This window comes from Arachis stenosperma, chromosome 10 (assembly GCF_014773155.1).
Source record: "Arachis stenosperma cultivar V10309 chromosome 10, arast.V10309.gnm1.PFL2, whole genome shotgun sequence".
NCBI lineage: Eukaryota > Viridiplantae > Streptophyta > Magnoliopsida > Fabales > Fabaceae > Arachis > Arachis stenosperma.
In genome coordinates, this window is record NC_080386.1 from 125,043,656 (window position 1) to 125,059,066 (window position 15,411).

Here is a 15,411-nt window from a genome sequence, read left to right on the forward strand (position 1 = left end):
AAACATATACAATTGAAAGTCTCTGCAGGCATATATAATTGAGGCTTACACCATGATGTGATGCATCAACACTGCCCCCCACAACCAAAAATGTCTGTTGAAAAAACTGTTTTGGAAGGGAGCTAGGGGGAAGGAAGTTTTTTGTTTTTTTTTTTTCCTCTTATGCTATCTTATTTCTTCACCAATAAATAATTATTTTTAGCACTCGTAAAATTTTAATTTTGACAAAATAAAATTTAATTTTGTTTTTAACAAAATAAATTTAAATATTAATTTTATTCGAAAAAGTAACCTAAAATCTCCGAATTGATAAATTAGTTAGTCAATTTTGTCAAACGAAACTAATATTTTTCGTCTTATACATGTATTAATTTATTGGCTAATAATAAATCTTTAAATAGAGTTCTGATTCACAACATATTAAATTTTAGTCTGTTGGATTAAAAAATATCATGAAAAAAAACTTATATTTAAGATTTATTTTGTAAAAAATAAATATTAAAATCCATTTTATCAAAATCAAAATTTTTCGAGCATCAAAATAACTATTTAGTCTTTTCTCACCCATCATTTTCCACATGCCTTTGTCTTCACACTCTTCTTAAAAAAATAAAATACATAAATACATAAATAAATAAAAATTACAAATTACAAATTACAAAAAAAATAAAAAACATACACATACACATACAACTTTCTCCCTTATCACACTGACAATGCATTGGAACTGCAAAGTTTTATTTTAATTTTTTATTGTTTCTTTGAGAAAGGACCTAAAAAGGGTCCAAGCTCTCTTGTAGCTTTCCCCCACTGTTTGCTTTATTCTGCCAGAACCAAGTACACATGTTGGAAGGTAGCATCCTTTTCAGTGAAGGTTTTACAAAGCAACTATGAATACATGTGATAAGGGCTCAGGATCCTTCCTTTAGTCCTATTCATTTTTTTTTCTTTTTGGAAGAATTCATTTTGGTGGATGTCTTTTAAAAGAATACAATATATTTTTATTTGAAATATTAGAAGTAAGTTTAAGAGAATAAATTTTGTTTAGATACATAAAGTAAAATTACTCTTGTCGGTGTAATTGCCAAAACAACAAAGGTAATGACAATATTAATTAAAGTGAATATATAATTGTATTTTTAGTTAAAGTGATTATTATGTCAATGGGGTCCATATAACATATTCCCCAAAAATCCAGAGCTAAAGTTGCACTCAATTTTAGTTAATTGTGATTGATAAAGTTCCCTTCCATGTTCAATGAGTGGCCAAAGTGGGAAAAATAAAAATCCTTCTAGACACCATCAAGTGGGTCACATTCTTAAGGGATTTCATGAATTAAAATAAAAACAAACTTAAAATAATGCTTCTCCCATCTCTCATTTACAATAATTCACACCATCTTCCCCATCTGATTGTGTCTCCATTTTGTTTAATAGACATAATAAGTACACCTCTCAATCTTTTTTTCCAACATTGCCACTAATCTTCTTTAGATAGGTCCCCAATCAGAAAAAAAGTTGGATAGTAGTACTAAAATTATGAAGGGGAAAATAAAAATAGGGAGGTAGGTAGAAAGCAAAAAGCTCAAATAACCATACAGATAACATAGTTATGGACCATTGATATTTGATTAATTTAATAATACTAGCTACTCCATTGGAAACAGAGTACTTTTTGTCCTCAAGGTACAAACCTCATGTAGCATATATCTACATCTAAAAAGAAAAAAAGGAAAAAAAGAAAAAATCAAAGCATGAGGTTAATGGGAGGCCAAACATAATGATCTCAACCAAACAAGGCCTTATATTAAAAACAAACTAAAATGTTTTACATTTGTGTCCCTCAAATGTGATGATGTTGTAGTTGCAAGAGTCTAGAATATGCACCCTCAGGCCTGCTTATAAGCTCAGAATGGCTACCTTGTTCCACAATGCGCCCATCTTGGACCACACCAATGCAATCAACCCCTCTTATGGTGGACAACCGGTGCGCCACGAGCACCGTGGTCCTCCCCCTCATGAGCCTCTCCAATGCCTCTTGTAGCACACATTCTGACTCAGCATCAAGTGCACTTGTTGCTTCATCAAGAAGCAATATTGTAGGGTCCTTAAGGACAGCCCTAGCAATTGCAATCCTTTGTTTCTGCCCACCCGAGAGCTGCACGCCCCGTTCGCCAACGGGTGTTTTGTAGCCCTCGGGCAGGCTACTAACAAAGGCGTGCACGTTGGCAGCTCTAGCTGCCTCAATCACCTCGGATTCCGTCACGCCCTCCTTTCCATAAGCAATGTTTTCAAATATCGAGGCGGCAAACAATGCCGGTTCTTGTTGGACCAAACCGATCTTGAGCCTCAAGGATTTCAAGTTAAGCTTCCTTATGTCTTTTCCGTCCACCATGACTTTCCCGGCTATGGGATCGTAGAACCGCTCGATAAGGGCGATGACCGAACTCTTCCCCGATCCACTCGCTCCGACGAGGGCTTGGCTTTGGCCTGCCCTAATTCTGAGGTTCAGATCCTTGAAAACCATCACATCTGGCCTCGAAGGGTATGCGAAATCAACATGTCTAAGCTCGATTTCTCCACGAATTGACTCGACCGGATCAGCATCAGGATCGTCTGGATCAATCCTGGTGTGCCGGTCGAGGATGGAGAAAACAGAGCCAACTGCTTCCCCGCCCCGAATTATCTCTGGGGCGAGGCTAACTGTCTCTGCAACCGAATTGGCCGTTATGACAAGGACCACAAAGACCTTAATGACCTTGGAGAAGGTTGAAACTCCTTTGCTGACCAAATGTGCACCGTACCATAGAATGAGAGCCTCGGAGGCATAAAGCGCGAGCTGCGAGAGGCCGAACAAGATGCCGGAGCTCTGGCTCCGGCGAAGGCTTCGCATCTGCGGCACTCGCAGCTCGTGGCAGAAGACCGATAACATCTTGTTCTGTGCATTGAATGCTGCAACGGTTCGGATATTGCTCACTCCTTCTCCAGCAATCATACTTGTTTTTGCATGCGCCTTCGCTGTGTCTCCAGCAAAACCTTTTAGGGAAAGTTGCTGCACATTCAAATTACCATCTTCTTAGAACTATTTCATAATTAATTGTATCATCTTTGCACTAATTATTCAACATAACTCTTATTCATAAACAGTAAATTCTTCTATTCATTTTGCCACAAAGGGGGTATGGTACAATAATAATCCACAAGAAAAGTGCCAAAAGTGCATTAAAGTCGATGTGGGACCTTAACAACAGATGATTCATCTTAACATAGACACAACCTATACTACTAAATCATTTATAAGACACTGATAGATTTGAAGCTTTCATCACCAATCAAGTCTATTTCCTTGCACTGTGCCTAGAGCATGCGCATAATATAATGCTACAATGAATAGAACATAAATTTTTTAGTGAATTAGTACACCCTATAATAATTAATAATAATAGGTGTAAATCACAGTTATCAAAGTTTGTTAAGTCCTGTCTAATCAGGGAATCATGCAAGGGTAAAGCTTTTTTCTTTAGGAACTTTCTATTATAACTACTTTAAAGTCATATTATATTATTTATTTTTCTAACAATTTTACATGTTACTAAAAGGTTAATTTTTTTCATACCTAAAAAATTCCCACATGCACAGAAGAAACATTTTTGGTGCAGCAAAACCCACATGGTCTCACATGCATAGTCAAAAAAATCTTAGTAAAATACAATAACACATGTCCAGAAATCACTGTTATAAGTCTGTAAGAAATCCATTCATGGTAATAAAATAACCAAAAATAATTATAAAATTATAAGATTGCAGGTAGTCTAGACAAACTAGACCTGAAAAAGAATGAACATGGTCACGGGTGACAATCTATAAGAGAATTGCAGATTCCTAGACAAATTAAAAAGAAAACCACACACATGAAGTTTCCTTTTTAGACCCAGTTGAATTTCAAGTTCCCAGTATCCAAAAAATATTATTAGAAAAAATGGAAGCAAGTGTTGATCATGAGAGGATCATTAATTTATAAATATGTTAAAAAATTCAAAACAAAAAATAATATGAATTAAAAATAGTAGTCTAATATTTGATATAGTGTTAATATTGCCTCTTAAAAATACATATAATATTCCTAAGTAAAAATTACACTAACAAAAATGAAATGCTATATGTTTTTCCTTTTTCTATTTGATTTTCATTGAATAGAAGACTAGGTTACTATATGAATTATGACATGGAATTTGATGCTCAGATGTGGAATCTAATCTAACTACCAATGCTATGATCTACCTCCATGCATAAAAAGAGCTAAGAGCCTAAGAGAATAGACTTGAGCATAGCAATTAATGAGCTTTTAATAAGATGCCAATACATGAGTCATTAGTTTTCACAATATTTTAATGCACTGTGGAGTGTAAAGGGAAGCACGTGCACCCTTCAACTTAGGTGGGTCTTTGTTGTTTTTGTTTTTGTCGTTTTCTGAGGGTTAGATTCTTATTAAAGAGTGTGTATTGTAAGATAGAGTTTAATTCTTGAGTTACTTTTTGGGCCCCACTACTAGTACTATACTACCATAGACTCTGGTCAACACTTAGCACATGCACATAAAAAATACCAGTGTCTTTAGTTACTATAATTTAATCTTCTTATTTTCATTTTCAACTTTCTGGGAATTTTCAAACATTTTATGCCATACTTTGTGGTGATCTAGGATGAATAACAAATTTGGCCCTTGGTAATTACTAATTCACCTATTACTAATTCAAGTATGTGACACACAAAAAAAAACAATTACTAAATTAATCACTCATAAAAAATTATATAAATAATTAAATAAAAATACACAAAAATATTTGAGATAGACAAAAATACACGCTAAAAATTCGTAAATATAAAAGTACATCTAAAAGACTAGTTTTGCTAGACAAAAGTATAATGTCGTTAGTAAGAGTGTGTACTTTTTGTCATTAAAAACAATATATGAAGTGTACTTTGATATTTACAAATGAATTTTTTGATTATTTATTCAAAATATATATTAAAATATAAAATAGTGAATTTGAATAAGTTAAATGAGAAATGAATTTGACTGACCTGAGCGAAATTAGCTAGGACAAGGAGAGGGAAGGTAGCAAGAATGAGAAGAGAAACCCTCCATTCAACAATGAAAGCAACAATGAAAGAAGTGAGGAGGGAAGTCATGTTCTGTAAAATGACAGAAATCCTCTCAGCAATGGCAGACTTGACATCAGCTGCATCCGTTGCAAGCCTTGCTGCCACCAGGCTTGAGTTGTGTTCCTCCTCATCGAACCATCCTACTTCATTCCTCAATATAGCTACCATATACAAATCAAATTAACATTAATTAATCACATAACATAGAGATTTAATTAGTGTTAGTGACTTAATTAATTAATGTTAATTACCTGCAAGCATCATTCTTCTAACCCTAGTGGTGAGGTTCTCACCCATGATACTGAAAAAGTAATGTTGAATCAAATATGCACCAACTGCATAGAGTCCAGCTCCAATGTATATAAACACATACTCCTTGGTTTTCTTCTCCATGGATGCATAGTTTCTATAGTAAAAGACTTCAATCATGTTACTCATCACAATTGCAAATGTTGGCCCAATGAATCCGGAGAGAACAGAACCAACGGCTCCCATGATTGAGTAAGGCCATTCGGGGGCATTCATCTTGAGCAGCCGGAGAAAGTATCCGTCCGGGGCCGGATTCTTCTTATCCGTCTCGGCATTGGATATCATTTCTATGCGGCCGTCGGCTCCGGTGCTGTATTGGTAGCTCAAGTTCCTTAAGCTTCCGGACCGGAGGCTTAAGGACTTTGTAGAGAGGGAATGGCTGAGGCGGGAGGATCGTGTCCGGCGAGTTGAGGGGTTGGAGAAGTCCCTATTTCCAACCATTTCTTGGAACCTAATTAGTGATGCATAGGTTCCTGCCTTGGCAATGAGTTCCTCGTGTGTTCCTGTCTCCACCACTTGTCCTTGCTGGATCACGGCGATGGTATCAACGTTTCTTATGGTCGAAAGACGATGCGCTACAACCACGGTTGTTCTTCCCACCATGAGCCTGTCTAGTGCCTCTTGAACAATGCTCTCTGATCCCGCATCTAGAGCACTTGTTGCCTCATCCAAAAGCAGAATCTTTGGATTCTTCAACATTGCTCTTGCAATTGCAATTCTCTGCTTTTGGCCTCCGGATAATTGCACTCCTCGTTCTCCCACCTGAGTGTTATAGCCGTTGGGAAGCAAGGTAATAAAGCTATGAGCATTTGCAGCAGAAGCTGCTGCTTCCACTTCAGCCATTGTTGCATCAGGTTTTCCATAGAGTATGTTCTCAAGAATGGTGGTTGCGAACAGCGCAGGTTCTTGATTCACCAATCCGATTTGATCGCGCAACCATTTTAGTTGCAGTGTCTTGATGTCCACATTATCAAGCAGAACTTGACCTGCTTCGCCATTTCGAAATAAAAAAACAGAGACTAAGCATAACTCCATAGTTCAGATAAAAAACACCTTGCTATTTATCTAAAACTTTTTTTACCTTCATTTGGATCATAGAACCTTTCAATCAAGGAAACAACTGTACTCTTTCCTGATCCACTACCACCTACAACCGCCACCGTTTTCCCGGCCGGGAAAAAGATTGAGAAATTGCGAAAGATCATGACATCCGGCCGCGAGGGATAGCTAAAACCAACATCCTTGAATTCAATGTTTCCATTAACCTCTCCCAAACACTTGCCTTCCAAAGGATCCTCCACAATTGTTGGTTTCTGCTTGATGATCTCCATTAACTTGTATCCGGCCGCTTTGCCTTTACTAAAGGCGCCTAAATTCGAAAAAGACTGTCCCAAACTCCTGCATAATCAAAGCAGATATAAAAATTAAAAAAAAATGAAAGAAACATGAACAGAGTCATGAAAACTCAAAAAGGCTCTTACATTCCACCAACAATGGCCGAGAATATAGCCGTGAACGCCTTGCCTCCGTCGGTCTGTCCATTTCGGATGAAAACGCCGGCGTACCAAAAGACTAGTGCCCATGACATGCAAGCTATTCCATAGGTGCATCCGAGGCCTAATCCTTTCGCCATTCCTGCTTTGTATCCAAGCTTCAGAGTGTTCTGTATTGCATCTGAATAAGAGTTCAGCGCCTTGCTCTCCCCAACGTAAGAGTAAACGGTTCGAACTTGCGCAATGGCCTGTTACATTTTGCAGATCATACTGATTATTCCAACCACTTTTCTTTCTGAGACAATGAAATACATGCAATATAGAGGCAACTTTAGGCCAATGTAGTAGAAACTTAGGTGCAGGTAACTTCATGTGAAGTTAATAGTTAAGAGTCATGGATGGCAATTTAGTCAAACCTATTAAATCATTTAACTGACTTTCAACTATCAACTTCACATGAAGTTCACTACACCTGAGTTTTCACCAATTTAGAAGCATGGAAACTTTCATGACCTCACCTGTTCGGCAATGATGCCTGCATTGGCATAGGATTCGCGACTCTTGGATGTAAGGCCGGTAAGAGTGTAAGCATACAAGCCGCCAGCGAAAGCGATGCCGGGAATCACGGCAACACTTAGAAGTGCTAGCCTCCATGCTGACACAAAACCAACCACAAGTCCAGCCAGAAAAGTTGAAAGATAATGTATGAAGTTCCCAACCTGAACCACAATCCACACACAAACAGTTCTTGTATGAGGAAAATTGGATTAAACCTTTTGCACTACAACAAGTATTTGTCTTATGGAATATTCAAATTATCAAAGGAAATTGGCAAGTTGTGTTTGGTAAGCATTTCTAGATAAAAATATAAAGAAGCTGAGATAAAACAATACAGAAAAATGTATTGCATCTCTATTTCATAAGTATTTTAAAACCAAAAAAAAAGAGAGATAAAAACAAAGACAAAAAGTATTATATAAAAAAATTAAAACAAATACAAGATATAAAAATAGTACTCCTATTTTGGGAGTAATGTTAATGCACTCCAAAAATACCATTAACCTAGTTAGAAGGTTTATATATTTAAATTTAAACTATTAAAATAAAATATAAAAAATTATAATTTATTTAATTAACAAAAAGTACAGTATTTTTTATACAGCTTTAGCAACACTTAAAAAATATTACTAAAATTAAGATTATACTTTTTTATATTTTTAAAAGATTTGTTACTTTTTATTTTGAAATTAAAAAGTATTCCTAAATATATTCAAAAAACTACTTTAACTTTAACCATATTTTTTAAATATTGTCAAAGTTATACATTCACCCTAGTCATAGCATGCATCATTTTAAAATAAAGAAAAAAAAATTGTAGTAATTTATATTTTACTCCAAATAAACTTAGCCGGTGCGCATGTTAAGCAATATTAGCTAACATGCACCACTTTAAGGATCTATGATCATATCTGTGGAGCCCACATTTTGATGGATATGAACAACCCAAGAAAGTCCCATGTTCACTAATCACTTATATATATATTTTTTTTTATTAAATTTGAAAATAATTTGATAATAAATAAAAATTGAAAGCACCTTCTCACTGATGGCATCTTGAACAAGAAGTGTGTCCGTTGAGACACTGAAAACAATATCCCCTGTTCTTGCATCTGTATCAAAGAAACCTACGTCTTGTTTAAGCACTGCTTCCAAATACTTCTTCCTTAGTGTACTCACTTGCCTCTCCCCACTATACATCCAGCATGAAATTTCTGCTCCAAATAAAAAATTATATTATATATTTTGAAATTTGAGGGACTAAATATTAAAAATCTCAGTCCTAATTTGAATAATAACCTAATATTTATTTTTGGTTAGTGAAATAATAATGTGTAATTGTGTGACATAATTAATGCTGTTACATGTTTTTTGGGTAAATTAAATAACCCAGAAATCAGGGAGACTGATTGTCAATCCAAATCGAATTTAATAGACGTGGGACTAAACTGTTTCACACTTTTATTAAATTTAGAAAAAATAGAAAGAAGATGATGATCATTAATTAGAATGTGGTGTTAGAAATTAGAATGTTAGATGATAATGTTAGGCAAAGGGAAAATTGAAATTTTGGGTTTGGAGATTTTGACAGGTGAAAAAAAAATTAGCACAACACGTGGGATCAAACACCATATAGGACCCTCTTAATTTGGATGGAAGTGGTTATAAGAGTTACGCAATTAATGAATTATTATTATCATTAAAAAAATTATTTAAAAAAAAAAGAAAAATGGTCCGTGAAGTGTGATGATCCATCTTCTTCACAGGTGAGGACAAACAAAAATTACTAAAAAATAAAAAAATAAGCCAATAATAAAGGGATATTAAAAGAGAAAGAGAGAGTTAAGGTAGTTGAAAATTTTGACCAAATGGAATGAATGAATGAAAGGAAATAAATGAAAAAGAAATAACATTATTACCTGCATATGATGATATGCAAACCACAAGGCCAAGGTACACAAAGTAAAGAGCATACTGCAATAATTAATAAAATAAAAATAAAAATAAAATAAAATAAATTAGATCTTAGATCTATGAGATGAATTTGGTAAGAAAAATATTGATATGATAATTAAGTTTTCTGAATATTAAAAGAAAAAAAAAGATATATATACCTTTGAGACTTCCTGAGTCATCTTGTTAAGGTCCATTTGGTTCTTACCAAAACCGTTGACCATTTGACCGAAGAGGAGGAAGAAAACGGGCATGGAGGAGCCATGAACAATGGCGCCGATGGTTCCAGAGATCATGAGCATGTAGTCATACTTGTCTGCAAATGAGAAGAGCTTGAAAAATGGTAGGCTTTGTTCTTTCTTCTTCTCTGCTTCTGGTGGCAATGGCGATGGCGACGCTTTAGTATTGTTTGCTTCACTAACACCTTCAGCCATGGTAGTAACAGAAGAAGCTCCTCACTTTTAAAAAGGAAAAGGAAAAGGGTGTGTCTGTGTTGTTGCAAAATGTGGTCTTTATTGATGGAACTTTGGTGGGGATTTGAATGAATGAATGAATGAAGGTGAAGAAGATGAAGATCTGAAGAGAGGGAAATAGCAACGGTTTTTTGGTGTTGTTGAATGTAAGTGAGGAAAGGAGAGTGTGGTGATGACGATGATTGATGAGTGAAGAGAGTGTGAAGTGTGAAGTGTGAAGTAATGAGTGAGTTGTTAGAGACAGTGGTCAAAGAAAGCTTTCTTCATTTTTTTTTTTTTTTTTTGAGAGAGAGAAAGAAGAAAGAACAACATGAAAGAGAGAGAGAGGTGTGAAGTGTGGTTTTATAGTGAGAAAAAAGTGCTTCCAAGTCTTAAGTTTTCGGATTTAGCTAAAATAATAGGAGGCCAATGGGATAAAAATGTCTAAAATATTTTTGTATAATTTATTCGGTATTTCTCATCATATATTATTAAATTTTTTAAAAGATTTTCTTTCTAAAAATAATATAAAACATTTAATTTGGACAAAACAAAAAAGGTAATAAATTAATTATTAAATTTTTTTTAAATAATTATTTACATAAAGAAATATATCACATTCATCAAAATATATATCTATATATAACAAGTTCTTAAAATTTTTATAAATAAAAAAATAATTAATTTTTATTCGTATAATATATAAAATAATTATTATATTATTATTATATTATAGATTAAAATTTTTTAAAAATTTTGTTTTTTTTTTAATATAAGCATTAAAATAAATAAATTTTTATAACAAGATGTAATGTAACAAATATATATAATATAAATTAGTTTTTAAAAATTCTGAAAAGATATTTTTTTTAATAGTTTTAAAAAATTAACATTAAAAACTAATTTCAACCAATGATATATAGGTTTAATATATTTAATACAAAACACATTTAATATAATTTTATTGAATTTAAATTTTAAATAATTTTTAATTGAATTTTGAATATTTTATTTTAAAGAGCTAGAATATTTACATCATTTTTTTCGTATCTTTTTAATTGAGTTTTTTAATTTTTTAAATTATAAACCTTATTTAAATTAAAGTAATGTTTTAACCCACCAATTAGTCACACATATAAAATACAAGAACAATTCTATTGTCATAATATAATCTAACTTTATAGCATCAGTACATAACACTATATATAAGTAATATAATTAAATTTTATCTACATCTATAGTCATATTTCGTAAATAATATATTAAATTATATTCTGTTTATAATTAAAATATGAATAAAATACAAAAATTATCAGGATGGTTAATTTTTTCGTTCATAATTTTTTATTATTTTTGTTGTGAAAAGTTTAATTATTTTAATATTTAATTATTTTTTAAAATAGATAATTGAATAACACAAAAAAGTCTTATAAGAAATTTATTTATTAATTAAAAAATTGAATAATTATATACAGTAAAAAATTAATGTTATTAAAAAATAAAAAAAATTTATTTTAAAATTAAAAATAAAATTTATTTAAAATAAAATTAAAATCATGGTTTTTTTTCTTTTTTCCAAAATTATCTACGTAATTTATAAATTTTTATGATGAATAAAAATATTAAACTCGTACTAAATTTATTCTAATAAAATTTATTTTTATTCTACTAAACGTTAAATAAACTATTGAAAAGAATTTTGTTTTCTCCATTAGAGAAGAATGATAAACTTCCATACTTTTATTATGTTATGACAATAATTTGGCTTGTTATTTTTTAATAATAATAAATAATAATAATAATAATAATAATAATAATAAACAAGTATATCACAGTAAAAAAGGAAGCACGTCACCAAATAATTTATCATCCGAATTATATATGTATCAAATTGATAATATGATGGCTAACACTACAAAACTCGATAACAAGGTTAGGAACTTACAAAACTTTTCTTAAGATCATAGAAAAAAAAAACGTTTATATTTGTGTGATATATAAAACAATTATCATATTATTATTATTATTACATCATTATATATATATATATGAGTAAAAAAAGTCCAACTGTTTTAAAGTAAAATTTTCTTTTAATATTTGATTAAATATTCTTGTATTTAGTACTTTTTTGGCACTTCCTCTTAGTTAAAAATATAATTATTATAATTTTTTAGTTATTATTGCTAGGGGTGTTTACAAATGGGATATGGCTGAAATTTCGATCCAATCTGCACTAAACTCATTAGACTAAATTCGATATTCGCACTTTTTATGTTTGGATCAGATATCAAATATATCCATAAAATAAAAAATATTAAAAAATTTTATTTTAATAAAAAAAGTCAATAATTTTTTTTGTTTACTTTTTTAAACACATTTACTTCTATCTGATTAGAGTGTGGATCCGATTCGATCCAATCCGATCATCTTACAGATCAGATCATATCCTCAAATTACATATCAAATACGGATAAATACTGTGGATTTATATGGATATGATGTAATCTATGAACACCCCTAACGACTACTATAGGTTCATTGTTGCAAAAAAATGCTTCTTTTATTATAAACCATTATTAGATCTTAATTACCAATAAAACAACTTAATTGTCAACAAAGAGATGATTCTTATTGGTCTCTGAAATTATGTTCGTGATCGGCTAATTCGACCGAAAAACTAGTGAACCGGACTACTTCTTGGACCGTTTAAGGAATAAAACCGGTGTGAACCGGTAAGAACCGGTACAAACCGGTCTGCTTGAAAATTTTTTAAAATGTCTCCACAAGGTCTAGAACCAAGAACCTTGGAGCAAATGAAACCTCTACTTGCCACTTAGCCATTGCACTTCTAAATATTATATTTGACAAATACTAATTATATAGTATACATAAATATCTAATTTAATTTAATTTTTATTTTTTCTATTTTTAAAATTAATTATATTTAATTATATACCATTATTAATATAAATATAAATTTCACTAAAAATTTATTAATTTACTTGATCTATTTTATTGCTAGTACTGTGATTAAGGTTATTTGTTTTTATGTTAGTGTTAAAATCTACTGATATTATAGTTAGATGATAGGCTTTGTAAATTAATTATTTTTTTATTATGTCAAAATAAGATAATATTGTAGTATTAAAATTTTATAATTTTTTTATATTAGTTATTTTTAGAAGTTGAGACTTGATTCTTCATAAAATGTTAGTGAAGATATGTATTTCAAATTTTAATTTTAAGTTTTTAACTATTTTATATTTTATATTTACGTGAGACCGGTTTTATCGGTTCAACCAGTAATTTATCGGTTGAACCAATAAATCAGTAAACCAGTAACTTGATCGGTTTGATCACTGGTTCGATTCTAACAACTATGTTTCAATCTAATTTAAAAAAATTCGATTTACTCAATTTAGTCTCCCAACTTATAGTTATGACTCACATTGGTTCCTAATCTTATTTTTGTCACTGTCTCACAAAATCGTTAACGACATGCTGAGATGGACTAACGACTACTACATTATACATTCTAGCGACTATTTAATGTGACAATTGAATTTTTTTACCTTATTTTTTTTCAACTAAATACTTAAAACCCTAATATGAGTCACAGATACCTAAGTTAAAAAATCAAACTAAGTAAATTGAAACTTTAAAAATCAGATTAAAACTCGAATATAACTTCAAAACAAAACTTTAACTTATGTAGTGATTAATTTAAATGAGAATCATATATATCAAAATTCAACATAATTTTTATCAATGTTTTCAAATTCAAAATTTTTATACTAAAATTAACTAGAATTTTTCTTTAAATTAAAAATTTAATGAAATAGTGACTTTAATTATCTTAACCAATGTCCTAATTAATTACTTTTATATCTTAAAAAAAACTGTATATGAGAAGAAAATAATTAATTTGTCTACTTTAATAAATAGTTATTTTACTAAAATGAAAGAAACTATTTTTTTAGAATTTTTTAAAAACTAATTAATATTATATATATTTTGTTACACTACATTTAGTTATAAAAATTTTATTTATTTCGAATGCTTATATTAAAAATAAAAAGAAAATTTAAATTAATGAATCTTAATCTATAATATAATAATAATATAGTAATTATTTTATAAATTGTACGAATATAAATTAATTATTTATTATTTTTTTATGTAAATAATCTTTTAAAAAAATATAATAGTTAATCTATTACCTTTTTTTGTTTTAGTCCAAATTAAACGTTTTTTTATTGTTTTTGGAAAGAAAATCTTTTGAGAAATTTAATAATATGTGATGAGGAACACCGAATAAATTATACAGAAACCAATTAAAACACAATATGAAAACATCTTTAAAAAAAATATTTTAGACATCTTTATTTGAGTGGTTTCCAAAATAATATCTTCTAAGGATGTAATAATATGAATTTTTAAAATTTTTATGTATTTAATAGGTCAAAAGATTTTATTCCCTAAAATCCGTAAAAAAAAAATTATTCTCTAATAAAATTTAGTAAACAAATATTATAAGATCAATATTTTTTTGTATTTAAATTAATACTAATTAATTTTTTTACTTCTTTTAAAATAAAAGTGTTAGATCTTATTTTTTTTTTTAGTAATATATCTATTTTTTCTAATATCTTTAAGATTTGTACTAACAATATTAGACTATAAAATTTAGTGAAAAAACTATTATAAGATCAATGCTTTTTTGTATTTAAATCAATTCTAATTAATTTTTTTACTTCTTTAAACTAAAAGTGTTAGATCTTATTTTCTTTAGTAATATATCTATTTTTTCTAACATCTTTAAGATATGTACTAACAAGATTAGACTCCAAATTTTATTAAATCTTATTTTTTTAAGTAATATTTCTATTATTTCACTTTTGACTAATATTTTTAAAATATGTACTAACAAAATTAGACTTTAAATTTTATGTAAACTTTGTTGGTTTTATTATTTTTTATGATAAATTTTAGAAAACTAATAAATTTTTTTACATTAATATTTTTATATTTAATTATTTTTATTTATATATATATATATATATATATATATATATAAAACTTATATTTATATTATACAAAATCTTTATACATATTTACAGAAAGCTTGAATAATGAGACTAAAATTTTTATATATGAATAATTTTAATGTAAAATACAAAAATATTTGATTATTTTAGTATTTTACATGATTGTGGTAATAGTACAAAACGTTATTAATATTTTATAATAAAAAATTTAATTATGAAAGAATAAAATATCCTTAATATTTTATAATAAAAATTATTATTTTAATTATTAAAACACAAAACATCAAAAAAATATTATTTTAATTGTAAAAATACAAAATATTAGTGACGTTTTATATATAAATAACTATAGCAATATTTAACACATAATTTAATTCATCATAAAAAATTTCACATCTAATAACACAATATAAAAAAAAAGTTCGAATAAGAA

The 15,411-nt window shown here is 29.7% G+C and overlaps 1 protein-coding gene across 1 annotated transcript; it reads right to left on the reverse strand.

Moving 5' to 3' along the window:
* Positions 1-1,607: 1,607 nt before the first annotated feature.
* LOC130955767 (ABC transporter B family member 19) lies at positions 1,608-10,222 on the reverse strand. The gene is made up of 9 exons (XM_057882723.1): positions 9,640-10,222; positions 9,445-9,499; positions 8,564-8,739; positions 7,486-7,686; positions 6,956-7,215; positions 6,556-6,872; positions 5,417-6,460; positions 5,085-5,326; positions 1,608-3,051 (listed from the first exon to the last, which is right to left on the reverse strand). Exons 1-9 carry the CDS (start codon positions 9,910-9,912, stop codon positions 1,843-1,845), a joined length of 3,777 nt encoding a protein of 1,258 aa, XP_057738706.1. The 5' UTR covers positions 9,913-10,222; the 3' UTR covers positions 1,608-1,842.
* Positions 10,223-15,411: the final 5,189 nt, after the last annotated feature.

Excerpts from the sequence above, each read along its gene's own strand:
- LOC130955767 (XM_057882723.1), bottom strand. The coding sequence starts at position 9,912 with ATGGCTGAAGGTGTTAGTGAAGCAAACAATACTAAAGCGTCGCCATCG. Across the intron at positions 6,461-6,555 it reads GTTCTATGATCCAAATGAAG|GTCAAGTTCTGCTTGATAAT; the intron begins GTAAAAAAAGTT and ends ATGGCGAAGCAG. Across the intron at positions 5,327-5,416 it reads TAGAAGAATGATGCTTGCAG|CTATATTGAGGAATGAAGTA; the intron begins GTAATTAACATT and ends TGTATATGGTAG.